Below are 18,227 nucleotides of genomic sequence, written 5' to 3'. Positions count from 1 at the left end.
TGCAGGTGTGCATGCATAGGCCCACTTGCATGCTTTATGTGTGTCTGCCCCAGATATCCTGAGCATGGTGCTAAATCTAAGGGCTAATATCCTGTGGTGGTTTGCCCCCCCCAGAAAGGTGCAGGCACCTCTGCAGACATGAAAAGGAGCCGTGATTCAAACTCTCAACTCCTTCTGCTTCCCTCTAATTTACAGCCCTGCAAGGACTGACTTCTCCAGCAGAAAAATATACTTATTTCTTTTATTTTAATTAAAGTAACTATTAAATCTGGAATTAGTGTTTCTATGACTTTCATTTAAGAAAGTGCTCTTTTTTTTTTCTTTGCTCCCACAGATTATAAATTACGTCGGCTAAGCTCTGAGTCCACCAATCTACTTCGGCTCCTGCTGACCCTGTTCCTAACACACACTCAGAGAGCATCAAGTCAGGCAATCAATTCAGCAAAACAATTATCGGCTTAAATATATCAAACTATCAATCTGCCTGCTGACCGTTCCCATTCGGAAAGTTGCTCCAACATGGAAAGTCAATAAGTTTAAAGGAAGGAAATTTGCAGAGAAAGAGAATCCAACTAAAGCTGTCACCTGAATACTGATTGGTACTTTTTCATCTTTGATGTTGCAGGCTAGCCTATACAGAGGAGGGTACAGTCGCTTCACTCCCTACTAAAAGAAAGAAAAAAAGCGAGAAAAGACAGAGAGACATTACCCCAAACAAAAAAACAAACTATCTTTAGAAGGAAAAAAAAAAGTCAAACACGTAACAAGCGAACAGCCGGTCCTTGGTGGAGAGCTAAATCAAACAAAAAGCTTCCAGGTCCACATGCTGAGCCCCTCCCCTGACACCCTCTACAACAACCTCTTTGATGTCATCATTGGTCTGCTCTTGTTTTGTATTCATTTTGTGCTTCTGGTTTTCTTTTGGAAACTTTTATGCACATGTGCATTATCTTGATTGCTGTATATGGGTGCTGTGTCACCATAACCAATGTGAGCCTACTGCAGCACGCATGGTGCATGCTCAGAGGTGTGTGTATGCAGCCGCTGTCATCTGACTGAGAATACACCGGGTTGTTTCTGTCTCACACACAACAAGCAGAAATCAGGTCAACGCTCGTGATTCAATCCACTTCTTAACAGAAATGAAGCTAACTGAACCGAACCTGGTGATTCTTAGCTCAAAGACAGCGCTGCTCTGACTGCTTTGGTTTTTTTTATTCCTTTTTTAACCTTAGAGTGTCCTACTGTTGTGCACTTGCAGTGGAGCCTTACAAGCTGTACAATGTGGTATGACAGCATGCAGAGTTAAGGGTCATGAAGGTCAGATTTCTGTTTTGGGACTCGCAGCGCTCACATGGTGGCCCCGTCTGCTGCAAATCGCCGTACATGCAGCTATTCTGCAGCAGCGAGTGTTTTAGGGGAGTAACGCTGGCGGGTTGCGTTCAGGGACAGCATGGAAAACAAAGAAGTAGCATCAGCGTTGCCCGGCGGCAGCGTGGATTCCCGTCTCGGCTAATGCTCGGTGGCTTTTCTAATACTTTGTGGAAGCGATCGGTGTTGAAACCAAACCAAATGAAGCGTGTACTTTGTGTTGTTTTTTCCTTTTGTTTGGTAAACGTCTCCTAAACACTCGTACCAGAAGAGATGGAGTTCTCCTGAATGTGTCGCTAAACTTAACGCAGCAAAGCATGCAGGAGCAGAATCTCTGTTTTATTAAATAAAGCCCATGAAAAATCAGTAGAGACTGTAGCCTGTAAATAAGATTTATTACACGACTGTTGTAATGGATTACTGTAGAGAAATTAGATTAGCGGATCGACACAAGTTGCTTTAAGAACTTTTCTTGCTGCTGTTATTGCACATTGAGCTTCTCTGGTTTTTTGATTTTCATTAGAGCGAAACCGGCACTTTGAAGACGTCGCCTTTGACTCTGGAGAATCAAGATAAGAATCCTCCGCTGTTTCTCCTCCCATCAGCGGCTGAATGAGCCAACTGGTTGGTGGCGTTAGCGTTGCAGTTTGCAGGCAGTTCCTCCCCTTTAACCGCCGTCTGAGAGCGAATTAGCTGCATGGGGGCTGAGTTTGCAGCAGACTCGGCCACATATCCTCACTATTAACATCAAGTCGCACACGCACAGTCAAGACACGGCGCAGAGGAGGGGCGAACCCTCCGCCAGTCACTGGGATCTTTTCTTTAAGCATTGCACAAAATGTTTTACCTCAGGATAAGCTAACTAAAGTTCACAAACTAAGATCCAGAGCTGCTCACTCCTCAGCATTCAGGACAATTGTTTTCTTCCGCAACCAGCACGCTCCACCTCTACGGAGCCGAGATGATCTTATTATTTTCTGTTAGAGACCCCAGGAGAGAACGAGAAAATAAGACTGTACTGTTCTGAGCTACAGCTTCTGTAATATATAGATAGACATTTACTGTATAAGACATTTTACACAGGAAGATATAACCCAAAAGCACCCAGGCGTTAGGAGACGTAGAGCTAGTCCACATCCAGTCATTGGCTTCTACTTGTGCTACGTGATTTAAAGGAAATCTCTGTGTAGCTACTGTTAGCTGGTTTCAGTGCAGCTATGGGAAAAATCAAAGCTATTGCCAATAATATTTACTTTACATGTACTCACACAAGTGTTTGTGATCTCAAAAAAAATGTCTGTTGCACTTTGTTTTGTTTTTTATTTCTTTCTGAGATGTAACATATTTATGAAATCTCTCATATACAGCTAGTCATGTTTAGTCAAAATGTTAAAATGACAGAGTAATGTTGTATATCAGAAAAAAAAAGAAAATTAGCTCATTATCTCATGAGTCAAAGAAGATCTTTATGTGGATATAAAAGAGAAAAAAAACATTGTTCTTCCTTTTCTATGCTAGTGTGAATGCCCCCCGCCATTCAGGGGTTTTATAAGGAGCAAAACAAACTTTGAGAATTATTTTTAGCAAACAGGAGAGTTTCATGAGTGGGTGTTCAGTGAGTGGCCACCATTAGCAAGCTAGCCTGGAATGAAACCGACCTTTTTTTCTGTTTTTCTGATCTGAATGTGTGTGCCTATGACGTGCTATATAGATATAAAATATATATGAATATGCATCAGAATGTTTGACTGTGATGGAGGAAGGAAACAAACAGGAAGAGAGCGTGACTTCACTCAGAGTCCCTGGAATAACATCACCACGTCTCCAACAAAATTATTTTTACATTTTCATCAACCGGAGAGTTCAAATGTCAACATCACATTTAGCAACAGTTTTAAGAATATAATGTTATTACAACTCCTACAGAAGGATGATAAACATTTTCTTTACCATCTCCTTCATAAATAAGAAAAATGTAATTATGTTTTTCATATTTAGCCCTTAGATAAAAAGCTTCTGTTGATCAGTAACCGTTTACAGAGTCATTTTCTAAACTTTGACTGTTTAGAAAATATGAAAAGTTAAAAAAATTTTGTAGTGATTTTCTTATCTGACATTAGCTTTTTTAAATAGCATTTTCTCACATAAAATAAAAACGATTTATAAAGTAGTAAGTTATCTGTTGTATTTCTAGACGTAAAGAAACGTTTTCTGTAAATATATATTTGTAGAGTATTTGGACCTTCTCAGCAGCCTCATATAAAATCGTTTTCTGGTTTCGCAAACATTTCTGATGATTATTTAATCGGTAAAATCAGATTAAATTTAGCTTGTTTTTCTCTGCTTGGTCCAAACCTTTTTTCACCTGGGCCAAAGTCAAGACCTGAGGGCCAAAAAAACTTTGGTTTTACCGGCTCAAAAATAAACTAAGCATCCAGTTTATCAATACGCACATAGTCAGATTTGTTGTTAGAAATCAAACATTTTCCTGTTTTGATTGCAGGAAAATGTCACTGGTTGATATTTCCTCATACTTTGGCAACCAGGAAGTCTTCTGTATTGATACTTGGACATGAAGGGTTTAAAGCAAACCTTCACAGTGTAAGAGGAAAAATGGCGGCGCTCCTTCATCAGTCTGATTACCAGAGGAGCTGCCAGGTTGATGGAAAGACAAAGAGCGTCATTTACCATCAAAACAAACTCTGTGCATCTGTGTTGAAGTTGTCCATCAAGCATCCATGAGTGAATTTTGACAACTACTTTTAATATCAGAAATGCAAAACCAATATTATTTGCAGTCAAATATTAAAATCAGAATGATGACTAAGGTTGTGTTTAAATGACTCAGCTTTTCATTCTGGCTCCGCATTCAGAGTAAATTTTCATGGAAACTGTTAGATTTGTTGCTCTGGTAATTTTAAAAGGAGCTTAATTAGTTTGGAGATGTTTTATTCTGTAAATAGATTACGGCTTTAATAATAGTTTCTCCCAATGATTTGTGGTTCATACCGCTGAAATGGACTTTTTAATCCATTACGGTCATCAGAGTGTGGTGATACACTAATTCGCTTTTGGTAATTACACTGAATGTTAAAGCATTAGCATATGCGATGCAATTAAGAGGAAATGGAGATGTGTTTGTGAATGTAAGTTATCCCGACAAACATCTCGCTGCGAGGGAAACCTTTTCCTTTTTTCCCCTGATGTGATGTTATTTCCGGGACGAGTGGGTCGATGTCAGGAGCCGCTCCTAACAGTCTGCACGGGTTTGTCAACAGTTTACAGAAAAAGTTCAAATTAGCTGTTTCAATGTCAGCTTATCAAGGCTTAAATGTTATAGATATAATATTAATTAGCATTCTATAGTGTAAAGATCTAATGCATTTTATCATGCTTACAGTAAGTCAAATGTGAATTTATAGTACAAAGACTCTAACTTTTAGGTTTGTTTGCTTTTGTTGTACTTCATAACCAGCTTAATATGCAACCAGTCCTCTATTTGATCCACTTGTTTACACTTATTAATAGTAGTACTGAGCTATGTTTACATATGAGAAGAAAATACTCTTTATGCATCGTTTATATTTACAAGTATCCACTAAGCCCTGATAAGCTGGCAGGTGAGTTTATTAATCCACCTAAAAATATTTGTACAAAAGAAAACCAAGCAAAAAAGTTGCAGCACCTGTAAATACATTTAAATGTATATACACACAAACTATATCATGATTCTCTGAGTAACTGTTTTATATGTATTCCTATATGAAGTGGGGTTATATGTGTATTTTCAACTTAGCTCAACCTGTTCTTGAACTCTATGTAATTTCTATAATGAGAATATATTGTCTGAAAGGTGTAAAGTAATTTTCTTTGAGATTAATTTCATAGGTAAAAGGTTTACTATAATGAAACTTTTAGTTATTCTTGAGATCTTTCTGTTGTCAGTATGTGACATATAAGTAACCACTGATTGTTTTCTGAGTGTCAGAATAAAGCAGTTCTAAGAACATTATGTCTGCCTTCACACATTGATGTTTGTTTTTGAGAAAAACTCGATTTGGGGTGAATTTTCTTTTTCTTTGTTTTTCTGTTTCAGTTTTTCACAGAAAGAAAAATTATTCATGCCTGGATGCGTCTGGCCATGCAGATACTGATAAATGTGGTTTCATTAAGAGCTTTAAATAGGCCCTTACAATTATTTTTTAATGTTTCAGAAACATAGTGAATTCAGCAGCATTTTGTTCTGTATTTTAATACATAACTTTATCCAGAAACCAGAAGAAATGAATCATGCAACAAACTGAACTGAGTGGGAGAAACATGTCATCCTCCAGCAAATCAACAACAATCCAGACAAACAGGAAGCTGCAAATGTCCCAGCCCTGACTAACTTCTCCTCATATGGAGAAACCTTCCTCTAATTGAAAAATAATATGTTTATGTCTTCATGATTAGCGGAAACACTTAGTAATTCTACAATATCATCAGCATAAAGAAAGACTGGAGCCTCTTTCTCAACAGAAGCTCATGTTTTCTTTTACTCTTACCGCCATTTTGTTTCAGTGTCAATGTTTTCAGCATGTCAGAGTGAAAAAGGGAAAATATAGAACACATTAATGGTTTCTATGGTTTTACATGAGCCACAGAATATTTCCTACCAACCAAGAGTCGGTTCGTACGCCTTGATTTAAATTTCTATCCTACAGTACTCATAGCTGCCTATTTTAATAGTTCAGATGCAAATGATATCTTCATATAAATCAATACGCACAGTGGAAATCAGCTTTTCTACAGTCTTCCTTATCTGCTCCAGCAAATCAGCAACAAGGAAACTGAATGGTGCTCTTGGATTGGCTGCTTTTGAAATGCCAGCCAATCGCGTGTCAAGCAGCGTTGTCGAGGTATTTCAGCTTCTCGCGCTGCATTTTCTTTCAAATATTTTACATCTGGAAAATTATGTGAAATACTTCCATAGAAAATTCTGTGAATACTGAACAGCAAATATTAGTGAATTATCAAAGAAAAGATTATGCCATTTAAAATCACATTTTCACCTTTGTTGATACAAAGCTGTTCACAGTTGTGTTTTAATTGGAAACTCCAGACTAAATGAAGATTTACAGGAAATGTACGATGAACCACCATCTATTCATAATTCAGTATTCATGGATTTCACAAATTATTTGTGGAATTTTTCGTAAAATGAAAACATTCAGAAAAAGAAGCAGTTTGGGAAGCTGAAATACAAGTTACAGCGATACTTGACTCACCATTGGTTGGCGTTTTTCAAAACGGTAAGTCCATTCGTTTTCCTTTGTGCTGATTGGCTGAATCCCCAAGAATACGCTTAAGGAAGACTGTCAATGTTAGCTGCTGCAGAATTTCCCAGACGGGTTCAATTCAATTCAAAAATACTTTATTGGTCACAAAAGGAAATTAACATGTTGTAAAATGTAAAAGTATATTTGGTGTTTTAACTAATAATATAAACAGTTACAAGTGTTTTTAGAGGTCTCAAGTGTTGGTGCCAAAAAATTCCAGACATTAATATGGATTAACTCATGGTTGCTATGACAACCCAAACAGGAAGCACCCATATAAGAAAGCTAGTGGGTCTGCTTGAACTAGGCCAAACATCATTTGGTTTCAGAGTCATTAATTCTAACTGAATTGAACTGAATTGTGACCGAAATGCAATCATTAACCATTGTTAATGATGCAGTTGATATATTTATCTCCGAATTGCTATAATGTTTATTAATTAGCATAAAATTACGCTTAAAAAGTAAAGAAAATGTGATAAATTTAAAGTAACGATGAACAGAGAAGTTTAGTGGCTGCTGAACTTAATGATTAGATATAAAAAGTTATTAGTGACTATAAATTAATAAAACACAGGGAAAATACCGCAGCCTCCTTCTAGAACGGTATCTGGATGGCTCAGACCCACCGGGTTTTAGCAGATTTCATAAAGAAGCACAGACTCTAACACCTGAACTAACCCTCTCCTGAATCCTTCAAGTCTACGTGTGATTAATATATTTGTGTCTGCAGTCCTTCCAGGACCAGGCAGCCTGTCAGCGAGGACTATATGTAGCTCCAGCCCATTGTGCTCTCTCCCTGCTGAGTTGTAAGACTGCATGTGGATATTTTTGTATGGCAGCTCCCAAGTGAGCGCGCAGTAAATCTGAGGTATGGAACGGAGAGCGGCGGGGAAACGCTGGGCCAGTCCTCTATGAGAACAGAGAGATGGATGGATGCTGACTGAGCACGCCACTTCACTGTTTGTCTCTCCGGATTGGAAGTTGGACTACAAAGCCATTTCCAAATCAACGCCTCATCTTCTTTCATACATTTCTTTATCAGAAGCTCCGCTGAGCTGCTGAAGATCAGTGAGAATTAGTGAGCATCTGTCGTGACGAGGGTCCTGGGACGGCCCCCTCGCACCACGCCCGCTCTCCTCCGCCTCCATCCAGCCCCATTACGCCAACACTTCTCACTGCGCTCCGCCAAAGTGCCGATCTCCACATGTATGATTACAGCTGACTCTGATCTTTATTCTGGCGAGAGCAGCAACAGCAGCGGCTTCTTTTATGCTGCGTTACAAAAGATGTTTTCTCTCCAAACTTTAAAGTTGATGTCAGGTGTTACGACTCTGTGCTCAAACCTCATCCTCAACTTTCCTCCTTGTAAAATTGTATATTTATATCTGTTTGTACATTTGTTGCATGTTTTGCCATGTTGAAAACTGGCACATCTATCACAGTGAGTCATCACGTTCTGCGTATTTACCAGTTTTCCCTGCTTCTCTCCCCTGTTTCTAGTAAATACAAAACGAAGAGCTGTACTCAGTATTGATGGACATCACAGATGAAAACAACGAAGAGAGGAGAACTAGCTTTAAGAAAATAACACAAGAAGAAGAAGACGAGAAGGAGTCCCTCTACTGAGGCTGGCGAGGGAAGACGGGAGGCGTACAAAGTGGCGCCGCGGCAGTGGTGTCAAACCAGCCACAAACTTGACAGATGGAGTGAGCCAGTTTCCACCAGGGACCACCTTTTTGCCGGGTAGAAAAAAAAAAAGACAGAGAGAGAAGGAAGTGTCCCGTTATTATAAAACATTTTATTTTTCTATACTTTTGTGATTTACAATGGTAAAAAAAACAAAAAACGTGTGTATAAAGCAGTATATATGTACAAATCTGTTTTTATGTTTTTTGGTAAGGGAGATGAACAGTTGGCCCTTGATGCTGATTCTGTGGTATGCAGGAAGGAGGAGGGAGGACGACCTCCCCCGCCCCCCGCCTCCTCTCTCTATGGCACACTGCTCTGTCACCGAGGTCGTGTAAAAAAAAAAACAACTAAAAACAAGAAACGAAAGAAAAGAAACAAAAGGTGGCAGGGAGAGCTCGGCATCCAGGCAGAAGCACTTTCTACGCTGTACTTCCTGTGGGCGGAGTCTCGTGGCTCCGCCCTGTTCCTTCCTTCCTTTCTTCCTTTTTGGGCCGACGAAGATGACGCCGCCACTTCCTCCTTGTCGTGGCGTCGTCGGCCCGCAGCGCCTACTGTTAGCAGCGTCCCCCGTGGATACTGTCGTGATGTCACTTCCTTTTTGGCAGCACCATTGGGCATCCCCGCCCTCCCCAATGGGCAGAGTCACTGGTTTACAGCTTTGGGGAGTGGGGGGGGTGAGCCACGGCGGGACGGTGACACGGTACACAGCCGAGCCTCCCCGTCTGCCCCTCTCCACGCCCCAGCAGAGGTCACTGACTTAAGGACTACTGAGAGAAAAATGGCGCCAAAGCCGCTGACTTTATCCACCTGCCAGACTCCGAGCCCAAGCCTTTGTGTCACTCTGCACCGACGGATGAACTGTCAGACCAACACGAAAACAAGGTGCGTACAACTACCAAGGATGCACGTTCCCATCCGACGAGAATAACTCATCACCATCCATGTAACAAATTGAATTATAATCGAGTAATCCCATTGTACTACATCAGCAGGTGCATAACCAAAACACAAGCCTGAGGCATATAGACTGTGTCGCTAGATAAAACATTATAGAAATACAGTAGTGCCCATCCAACAGTATCAAGGAACGAGGGCTGAAATATGTGATTTCTTTCGTCAATGTATTCTGAGAATATTTGTTTTGTTTTTTTCAGCACTCAAAACTTTTGAACAGAAAAAAAAGTTTTAATTTTGTGAAAGCAGAACCTTAATTCTTTATATCAGGAGAGTCACTGTAAACGTGTTTAATCAAGAATGTCGGTTCAGTTTTTGAATGTATTTTAATGTCTAGGGTGTCCGATGAGTATGTATTCTTTTTTCTGTATATAAATATATATACATATCTATTATATGGGCTGTGGTGATGTCAGGGAATAGAGGGGGTGGCAGGAAATCCTCCGGCCCCCCGAGCATAGTTATCAGAACCCCCTCCAACTAAATATGTCCCTGATATTTACTGTAACATGTGATCATGTGCTATATGACTGAAAGTGTGACGGTGATAGTGTGAACTGATCTCCCCTGAGTCCCACCCGTACCACCAACACACGCACTGTGCAGATTCTCGCAGACCAACAGCACACGCTGGATTCCCGCCATCGTCAGAGCAAAGCGTCACATCCCGCCTCCTCACCGACCCGCCGGCCCTTCCGAGACAACGGTTTACATCTGCAGTTACTCTGACCCCTCACTGGAGCTGCAAAGACTTCCTAATTAGCGCAAGGTGTAGTAAAAAGTTTATGAATATTGATTTCTCTTTCTTACTTGAACCAAAGTATGATTTGAAGGCGCAGGCTCAGTGCTCTTTGATCAGGAGACAGCGGGACTCTGGGATGACGGCGGAGCCTGGATGCGTATCGACGTGACCCAGATTTCATTCAGTCACGGCTGCAGAGGAAGCGCTCGCTCTTCAGCCGCTTTAACGAGCTGCGCTGAAGGAGGCCAGCTCGCAGCTTCCTGTGGCGGCCTTGGTTTACGAAGCACCGGTCTCACGCTGACCCCGGTGGGCGAGCGGCCGCTTGGTTTTACTGCATATTGGATATAACCTGCTGGCCCTGAGGAGAAACTTTTTACTTTTTTTTTTAAATCAGAGGTGAGCAGGTTTGGGTGAAGCACAACTTAGTTTGAGAGTTCAGGGTATGCTACTTGGTTAGTGGTGGTTTATGAAGAGGGAAAGAAAAGATTAAGCTTCTGACTTCCTGTACAAAACTACACAGTGTACTGTTAATATTCTGTACAGTAAATCTCACCTCACACTTCTTGATTAACTTCATCTTCTTTCAGGTTAAAAATAACAACAACAAAAAAGACTTGTTCTGAATCAGGGCTCCTACCCACACGACCTCTGCTCATCTGTAGACAGCCTCCCATATATTACAGAGTATCTATATCATGGCAACTAACTGTTGTGAAGTCTAATTGGGGTAAAGTCGGTCATTTGTTTTCCCATACAGCTTTCATCTGCAGATTTAGCATCTTCATACCTGTTGGTTTGTTTCTGAGAGTCAACTGATTGTTCTGGCCTACTTTCAGCTCCGCAGACTGGAGGTGGGTCAGGAAACTCAGGAGCAGGTTGGAGTTTTAGTTTGCCGGGAACTTCCAGGGAGCCAGAGATAAAGAGCCACAGTTCGTTTCTTCCTCCTTTTCGTCACATAGTTGGAGTTCGTCCACTGAATTATCTATGCATACTGCAACAAAAACACTTGATGTCATGTGTGATGGGCACATTTTCTGAGAGAACACTGTTGTGTACTTATTCTAGTTAGCTACTAGCAGATCAAATCTGATGGGATGACACTGGTATTATTACGTGTTTTAGTTTTGTCAACAAATCTTGAGAAAAAGTGAAAAAAATGTGTGTGTCTCAGTATCTCTGACTTAGTTATACTGTTTTTACAAACAAAACAAAAAAACCTAAACAAAAACGTGTAGTTTTTAGCAAATGTTACTCAAATAGTAAGTGAGCTCAAGTGCATTTCCTTGGGGACTATTTTCAGCAGCGGATGAATTCACAAAAGGTGCTGTTGTGAGTATTTGTGGCAGCAGATGTGGACATTTCACTTCCTGCAGCAGCGTTGGTGTGTTTTTCTTTAGGGGGAACCATGAAGCTCTGTGTATCTGTTTGGGTTTGACCTTTTTAAACCGTGTTTTTATTTATTTTGTTTCAAATCAAAGAACGTAGCATTACTTTGGAACAGTGATGCAAAAAAAAAAAAAGCATGTCAGAGATCAAGCTGCCTCTTCTTTAGTTTATGCAAACCAAAAAAAAAAGTTTGAGGTCTGAGAATAGCAACATTTGCAGTAACTTGTGCAAAACAAATGAACCGATCTTGATTTGTTTCTCGTATTAACTGTTGTAGACGTAGGAATAGAAAGTAGGGGCTGTGTGCAATGTTGCCGTTCTGCGTATTCTCCTGATGTTTACCTACTGCTCATTCTGATCCACAGTTCACAGCGAAGACAAAGACAAAACACCGAACCAATGACACTCCTACCACAGCACTCGTTTCAGACGTATATGCAGCTTTGCAGCTAACTTTAAAGTGCAGGTTTTGTAAAAAATAAAAAAGCAAATAAAACTCCTTTTAGAGTTGTGATGGAGAGTCCCATCCTGCTTACAGGTTACTACAGCTCTTAATGCATGAAGGTATTTTGTTATATTTTTTCCATTTACCCGCTACGGCTCCCATGAGCTGGTTGACAGTGTGTAGCTGCCACAGCTTCATGCGAGCTGCAGTTGAAAACCAAGAAAAAAAAAATGTATAAAAGATGAATTTTATTGCCTTAGAATTTTTATCCAGTTGATATCAGAAATACTAAATAGATTTTAAATGTTTTAATGGAAGTAGTTAGATGTTAGTGTTGGAGCAGCAGTGGTGAGGTATCCATCCTGTTTTTAACCTTTAGGGCCGTTTTGTTCCCGCTGTGGTTGTTTGTCTCTGCTCGCTGGCCAACGCAGTGAAAAACAAAAAAAGGCCGAGCTAAAACTCCAGCCTGCGCCGTAGCGTAGCGGTGGGATGGAGCGAGGGGGGGTGGGCGTACGGCGACCCTCCCTTCCTTCCTTCCTTCAGATGCCTTTATGTTTTAAAAACTGGTCCTGATCTTCCTGAGCACAACTGCTTGAGCTGTGACACTCGCAGGATGCCCCTCGCTTACATCGGACCCCGTATAGCTACCCCCATCCCCAGCCTTCCAGTATGTGAGTCGACTGGCCCCTTTTGTATTCCTGGTGTTCTGTACATAATAACCTTCACCCCAACTGGTCTCTTACTTCCTTCAGCTGTCCTTTCAGGGGGAAAAGAACAAAAAAATACGTCAAAAAGAAAAAAAAAGACCATCCTCTGACTCCCCAAATCTTGTATTTTGTTCTAATGATGACAAAATTTATTTATAAGGGATTTTTTAAATTCTATCTCTTTCTCCTTTTTGTAAATGTTCCAGTTAAATAATGTTTAAAAATGTTAAAAATTAAATGGATATATTGAAAGGTTAAAAAATGTCTCTAGAAGTCCCTGCCCCCTCCTCTGGCTCTGTACTCTGAACTTTGTGTTTTTGTTTTTTCTCTTTCTGTATGCTTCTCTTTACGTGCTTCAGATGAAGAGTTCTATTTATTATGACATTAACGTTATTATAATTATGACTAATTATTAATATTATCATCCTCATCATCCTCATTATTATCATTAATAAACTTGTCTACTTCAGCTGCGGAGTCTCCGGGTGGTTTGTGGTGAGTGATGGCGCGCAGTGGACTGGGACTCGATGTACCGCACAAATCCCACCGCACAACCGAGCCGAGACGCCGCACGAGATGAGGCAGCTGGAAATGGGCGGGGCTTCTTCCTACAGCCATTTGTCTTGCAACAACCCCTTGTGGGGCTGCTAGATGGAGAGAACCTGTCTGTCGCGGAGGCCGGCGTTATGGCCCAAAATGCCTCTGAATGTGGAAAAACACAGACGCCGGTCTTTCAGGGGCGGACGGAGAAGAAAATACCAGAAAATGTAAATATTACAGAAGATGAGTCCGCATCCATCACTGTTGGCTTTAATCCTCTGAGCTTCTGCAAACAGTAAAATGAGGCGTTTCTGCTGGAGATCCGGTGTTATTTGTATTTCTGCTGCACCACGTCAACATTTACACAATGAGACCTCTGCAGGCCTCATTCCAGCAGGCGTGTCATGTCTTCCTTTTTTAAATGTCACATCTTCTTTTAAAGGCCATTAGATTTTACCAATCCAAAATTCAGTCGTCTGTTTCCTTAAGGCATTTTCATTTCCAAGTGAAAATCAGGGATTCAGAGGGAAACCAGTTTGGTTGGACATGCATCTGAAGATCCCTTGAGTGCGATCGTGTTTTCTTGTTTCCTAAAATTTTCCATTATTGTTCTTTTTCCCAAACTCCTGGAAGAATAATCAGAGATGGAAAATTCACTCCTTTTTTGCCGTCACACTCTAGACAGATTTTACATTTCAATTAAAATCTTATAGAAACTCAACGGGGAGCAAAAACACAGACGAATGATAAGTTTTCTCCTTTTTTTATTTAAAAAATTCCTGATTCAAATCTGTTTTCTCATGTATTCCTATATTTCCACACTAAGTAAGGCTGTGCAATATATCATCATCAGAATATCAGCAGATGATATTGTGTTGCTCAAACCTGAGCAATTCATGCGACTAATAACAGGAGGCGTCTTGAATAAATCTGTTTATTCAAGAAACAGATTTGTCATTACCAGCAAAGGCTTCTGTAAGTATTAAATAAATAGCAATATGTGTTTTTAATACTTTTTCCTTGAGTCTTTTCACATCAATACACACTTCATATCTGAACTTATTTGTTTTGGTTTCTTTCTATGAATTGATTACTTGGGTTAGGGGTTAGCAATACCTGGTGAAAATGTTGTGTCAATTGCACATTTAGAAATATGTTTACTATGAAAAGTTGATACTTATTTTATAATTTGAGTTGAGGTTATATTGGTATAGTGCTTTAGTTTTAGAGAAACGAATGTTTATGATTGGGGCTTTAGGGTTAGTGCAGCTAATGTTTTAGTTAGTGATGGTCTGCCATAACCGGATCACCGTCTTTATTTTTTGTTTCAAACTTTTAATTTACCTGGATAAAAACTCATTGAAAGTAAAAAACTCTTTGTCAACAGATTGAACTGTGTTGAAGTGCATAACTCTCAGTGGCTGCATGTTATGTTTTTAAATAAAAAGCACTTTAAGACCTTTCAATAACTCGACCTTTATTGTACAATTCTACTTCAACTAAATAACCTAATGTTTACTAGATTGAATAATAATTTACAAGTCAAAACTACTGTTATGGAGAGTGATTAAGAAAAAATGTAAAGCTATAAAACTGCCATTAAATGCAATGAGTTCCAAAATTTGGGTGCACCTAAGAAAAAAAGTCAATTTGAATTCATTTGCTGCATTTATTCCTTGTTTATGTAAATTTTATTCTTCATTAAATCTTGACCTGCTTCTAAAAACACAGAACAAGTAATTTGATGTGTATTTCTAATAAATCTTACCAGACCAGTTTCTGTAAATATGACTACATATAGATAATATTCTGTACTGTAGAGAAGCTGATTGTGGGACAGTTTCAGTGTTTTTAGACAGTCAGAACAAGTTGGTTGGAATATAAATTGATAAAGTTGGGTCTGAAGGCCCACAGGAAGGAGATGCTGGAGGCCAGATTCCCCTCCTGGGTCAGCAGGTAAAGCCATCATCATTCAAATCAAATTAAAAACGGTTATACCTCTCTGAATAAATTAGCTAAATATGAAGCTTTGATGGAGAGAACACAAAAATGATCCCCAGCTCTTGGAAACAACCGGTTGTGATCTGATCTCCCAGCAGCAGCTACTTCTGAGTCTGCTGCCAGATGGCCGACACAGCGAACAGGTTGTGGTCCGGCCATATTAGGATCATTTCCAGGTTTGTCTTAATAATTACTTTGTTTTCACCGCGCCTGAATGACCGGAAAACATTCCCAAAACCAGACAAATGACAGATCCACCTTAAATGACTCCACCACCTGATTAATAGTTACTAAGCCAACTAATTCAGTCCTTTGTTGCACAGATTTCACGTAAAAGAAAATAACTCAATTATCATCAGAGTAAAAAGAGATAAAAAAACCATTTACAGATAAATAAAATAAAATAGCTCCAGCCAAAATTATCAACTTATTTCTGAGACTTTCTTGAATAAACAGATTGTTTACACTTAACTTTAAAACTATGTTGCAACAGACTCAATACCAAGAGTTCTGGATGAAACAATGATTGTTTTCAATAGCTGAATTTCAATTAACCGTAAAATTGCACAAATTGAAACAATGAAAATAAATTTGCTTATTGCAAAGAACAATTTTGAAAAAAAAAAAGGAACTGAAGTTTTTCAATAAGAGGTTTTTGCGCTAGGCGCATTAAAGCACTTTTTTTTTGCTTCACACAAGTCATATAATCGGCAGCCGGATGTTACTGCTGACGAAAAGGACGAAGAAGACAGGAAGTGGTAGGAGGATGATGGTTTGTTTTTGGACAACCTGCAGCAATCTTCACACAGCTGATAAAACGTTGTGTCATTCCAACCTGTTGAATCCAGAGCACGTCGGTAAAATGGCCGACTACAGTTTCTCAAAACGCCGTGTACGTAGCCGCTCGCCAGTAGGCGGAGCTTCCCGCGCCAACACCTGAATAAGACGCCGACGTCTCCTCTGATGTCTGGTAGATGATGATCTAACTGTTTACATTTGTTGCTGAACAAGCTTATTTAAATGTGATTTTAATTTATTTCTTATTTAATGAAACACCACAATTGCAAAAGATTTTTTGACATTATCAGAAAATGGACAAACATTTGTGCACATTTGTAATAGAAATGCAGCTAATGATTATTATCATAAAACTTTGTATGATAAGTATTGCATCTTAAGATTAACCTATTATTAAAACTGAAAGACAGGATATTAAATGCTAAAACTTTAAATGTTGTGTCTGAGACTGAGAAGTTTAGCAAAATGCTCCCAGCTGCCTGTAGCTGCTCAACCACCAATGAGAAGGAAGTTACCTTTAAGCTGAGTGTTTGCACACAATGCTCAGGTTTTCCTGTCTACCTGGTTTCTAAGCTTTTAGATTCCATGGATTAGCAACTTTATTTATTTCACCACTTCTTCACAGAAAGTAAGGAATAATGATTATCCTGAATCTGCTACTTTTTTGGGCCATAACACAGCTCTTTCAAGAACAGGAATGTGTGAAAAGATTCAAACTCCGTTAAAGGTTTTGTACAAATATAACACATGTAAGTATATTATAAGTTGGGGTACTAAAGCCTAATTCATGTTAACGCAAGGACATCCAATTCAAGTTTATTGTAGTTTAAATGTACTTTCCAAGCATAAGTTATACTCTAGCTGCAATGTACTCTACCTCCCACATGGTGGCGTAATTCATCAGTCTTCTACAGTCTGGAGGCCCCTGCAGTTCATATTCCTCTCTGTGCGCCACTTGTTTGTGTTTGATCTTTCCTCAGAGCCGCCTCATCACTAAAATATTATCTCCCTGTTTTATTCATACATGCAACGCTTGATTAAGGTCAAATGGAGATCTAAAATATGATAAAAGCATCTGTTGGGCTCAAATAGAATCTGTCACCCCAACCACAGCAATTGACCATAATCACACAATTATGAAGTGATGAGACACTTTGGCTTTATGGGAAGGGTGCTTTGCTAAAATGGCCCACGTAAAATCCCATCTGTACAAATGGGCCTTGGATTTGAGCCAAAGTGGGGCTAAAAGACCCAATATATCAAGTCACAGCACATCTAACAGAGGGGAACACAGAACCAGGAGTCTGTTGGTGTCAAAGAAAAACACGGCGGGGATATCTGTAAGTGCCGTCAGTTCTGTAGGTACAGCACTCCTTTGTGCATATTTGATGGCAAACGCAATTAACAAAGATGATTCATGAGCCAAGTGATGGCTGACTCCTGGTGGCGGTTTGGCCCACAGTTTAGTCCTCTAAATCCCTTATTACTGTCAGGTTAAAAGTAATGCCTGTGCAATAAACACACATAGACCTGTGGCTACATCGGGTTCAAGGATACCTCTCCATAAATCCACCGTCACGAGTATTAGCTTAGCAGATAATACTGAGGAAATAATAACAGAAATGTGATATCCATTAGCTAAAAATGATTTAAATCTAACAGATTCAAGATCACCAACATGTATTCACACAAGGAGCTAAAATGATAAAGTGGTGAAAAACTAAGAGCTAAATGGGAAATTAACAGGCAGGTGAGTGTAATTAAAGACAGTTCACTCTTATCAATTTACATTTTTACAATTGCAGAAAACACATATTAGAAATTATTGCTAAGTTTTAATCTCAAATATACAATGTTATTTCTTTTATTTGTGGCATGTTTTATTTCAGGAGATTGAGACAAACTGCTTACTGGTATTGATGGTCTTCTGGTGGAACCAATAAAGTGTTTTGAATGTAATTGAATTTGAATTCAGTTGTTTTATACACATGTAGAGTCTGAACAAAGTCGAACTTTCGAGATGCAGTCATCTGGTTGGAGGACATCCGTTTTCATACAGACCCTTCAACGTCCACAAAACTCTTCATGGCTCAATTCAGTGATGTAATGACTTTAGGTTTTAGAGGTCAGTCACAGGGTTTGCAAGCTTAAACGAGACTCAGATTGTTTCAGACGTGGCGAGTAAGAAGGTGAGAAACATTTTGAAACATTGTTGAATTTGCTGGGACGTCCACTTCTGGGAAGATTGGTAGCTGTTTTAAATGTTTTCC

General features: G+C 39.6%; 1 protein-coding gene across 11 annotated transcripts in view; it reads left to right on the top strand.

Annotated features, from left to right (window-relative positions):
• The window catches only part of LOC116735781 (RNA binding protein fox-1 homolog 3-like), a 551,222-nt gene extending 538,135 nt beyond the window's left edge, over positions 1–13,087 (top strand). For 8 of the 11 annotated variants that reach the window (XM_032587877.1, XM_032587867.1, XM_032587869.1 and 5 more), the window contains one exon: positions 1,895–5,383. In XM_032587877.1, the coding sequence (XP_032443768.1) occupies positions 1,895–1,987 (93 nt within the window). In that variant the 3' untranslated portion in view covers positions 1,988–5,383. Of the gene's footprint in view, positions 1–625; positions 5,384–8,195 lie in introns of those variants that run through there. The other 3 variants (XM_032587873.1, XM_032587878.1, XM_032587876.1) reach the window with 2 other exon arrangements.
• The last annotated feature ends 5,140 nt before the right edge of the window (positions 13,088–18,227 follow it).

Source organism: Xiphophorus hellerii, chromosome 16 (assembly GCF_003331165.1).
Source record: "Xiphophorus hellerii strain 12219 chromosome 16, Xiphophorus_hellerii-4.1, whole genome shotgun sequence".
NCBI classification, from domain to species: domain Eukaryota; kingdom Metazoa; phylum Chordata; class Actinopteri; order Cyprinodontiformes; family Poeciliidae; genus Xiphophorus; species Xiphophorus hellerii.
This window is presented reverse-complemented; position numbering and strand designations above follow the sequence as displayed.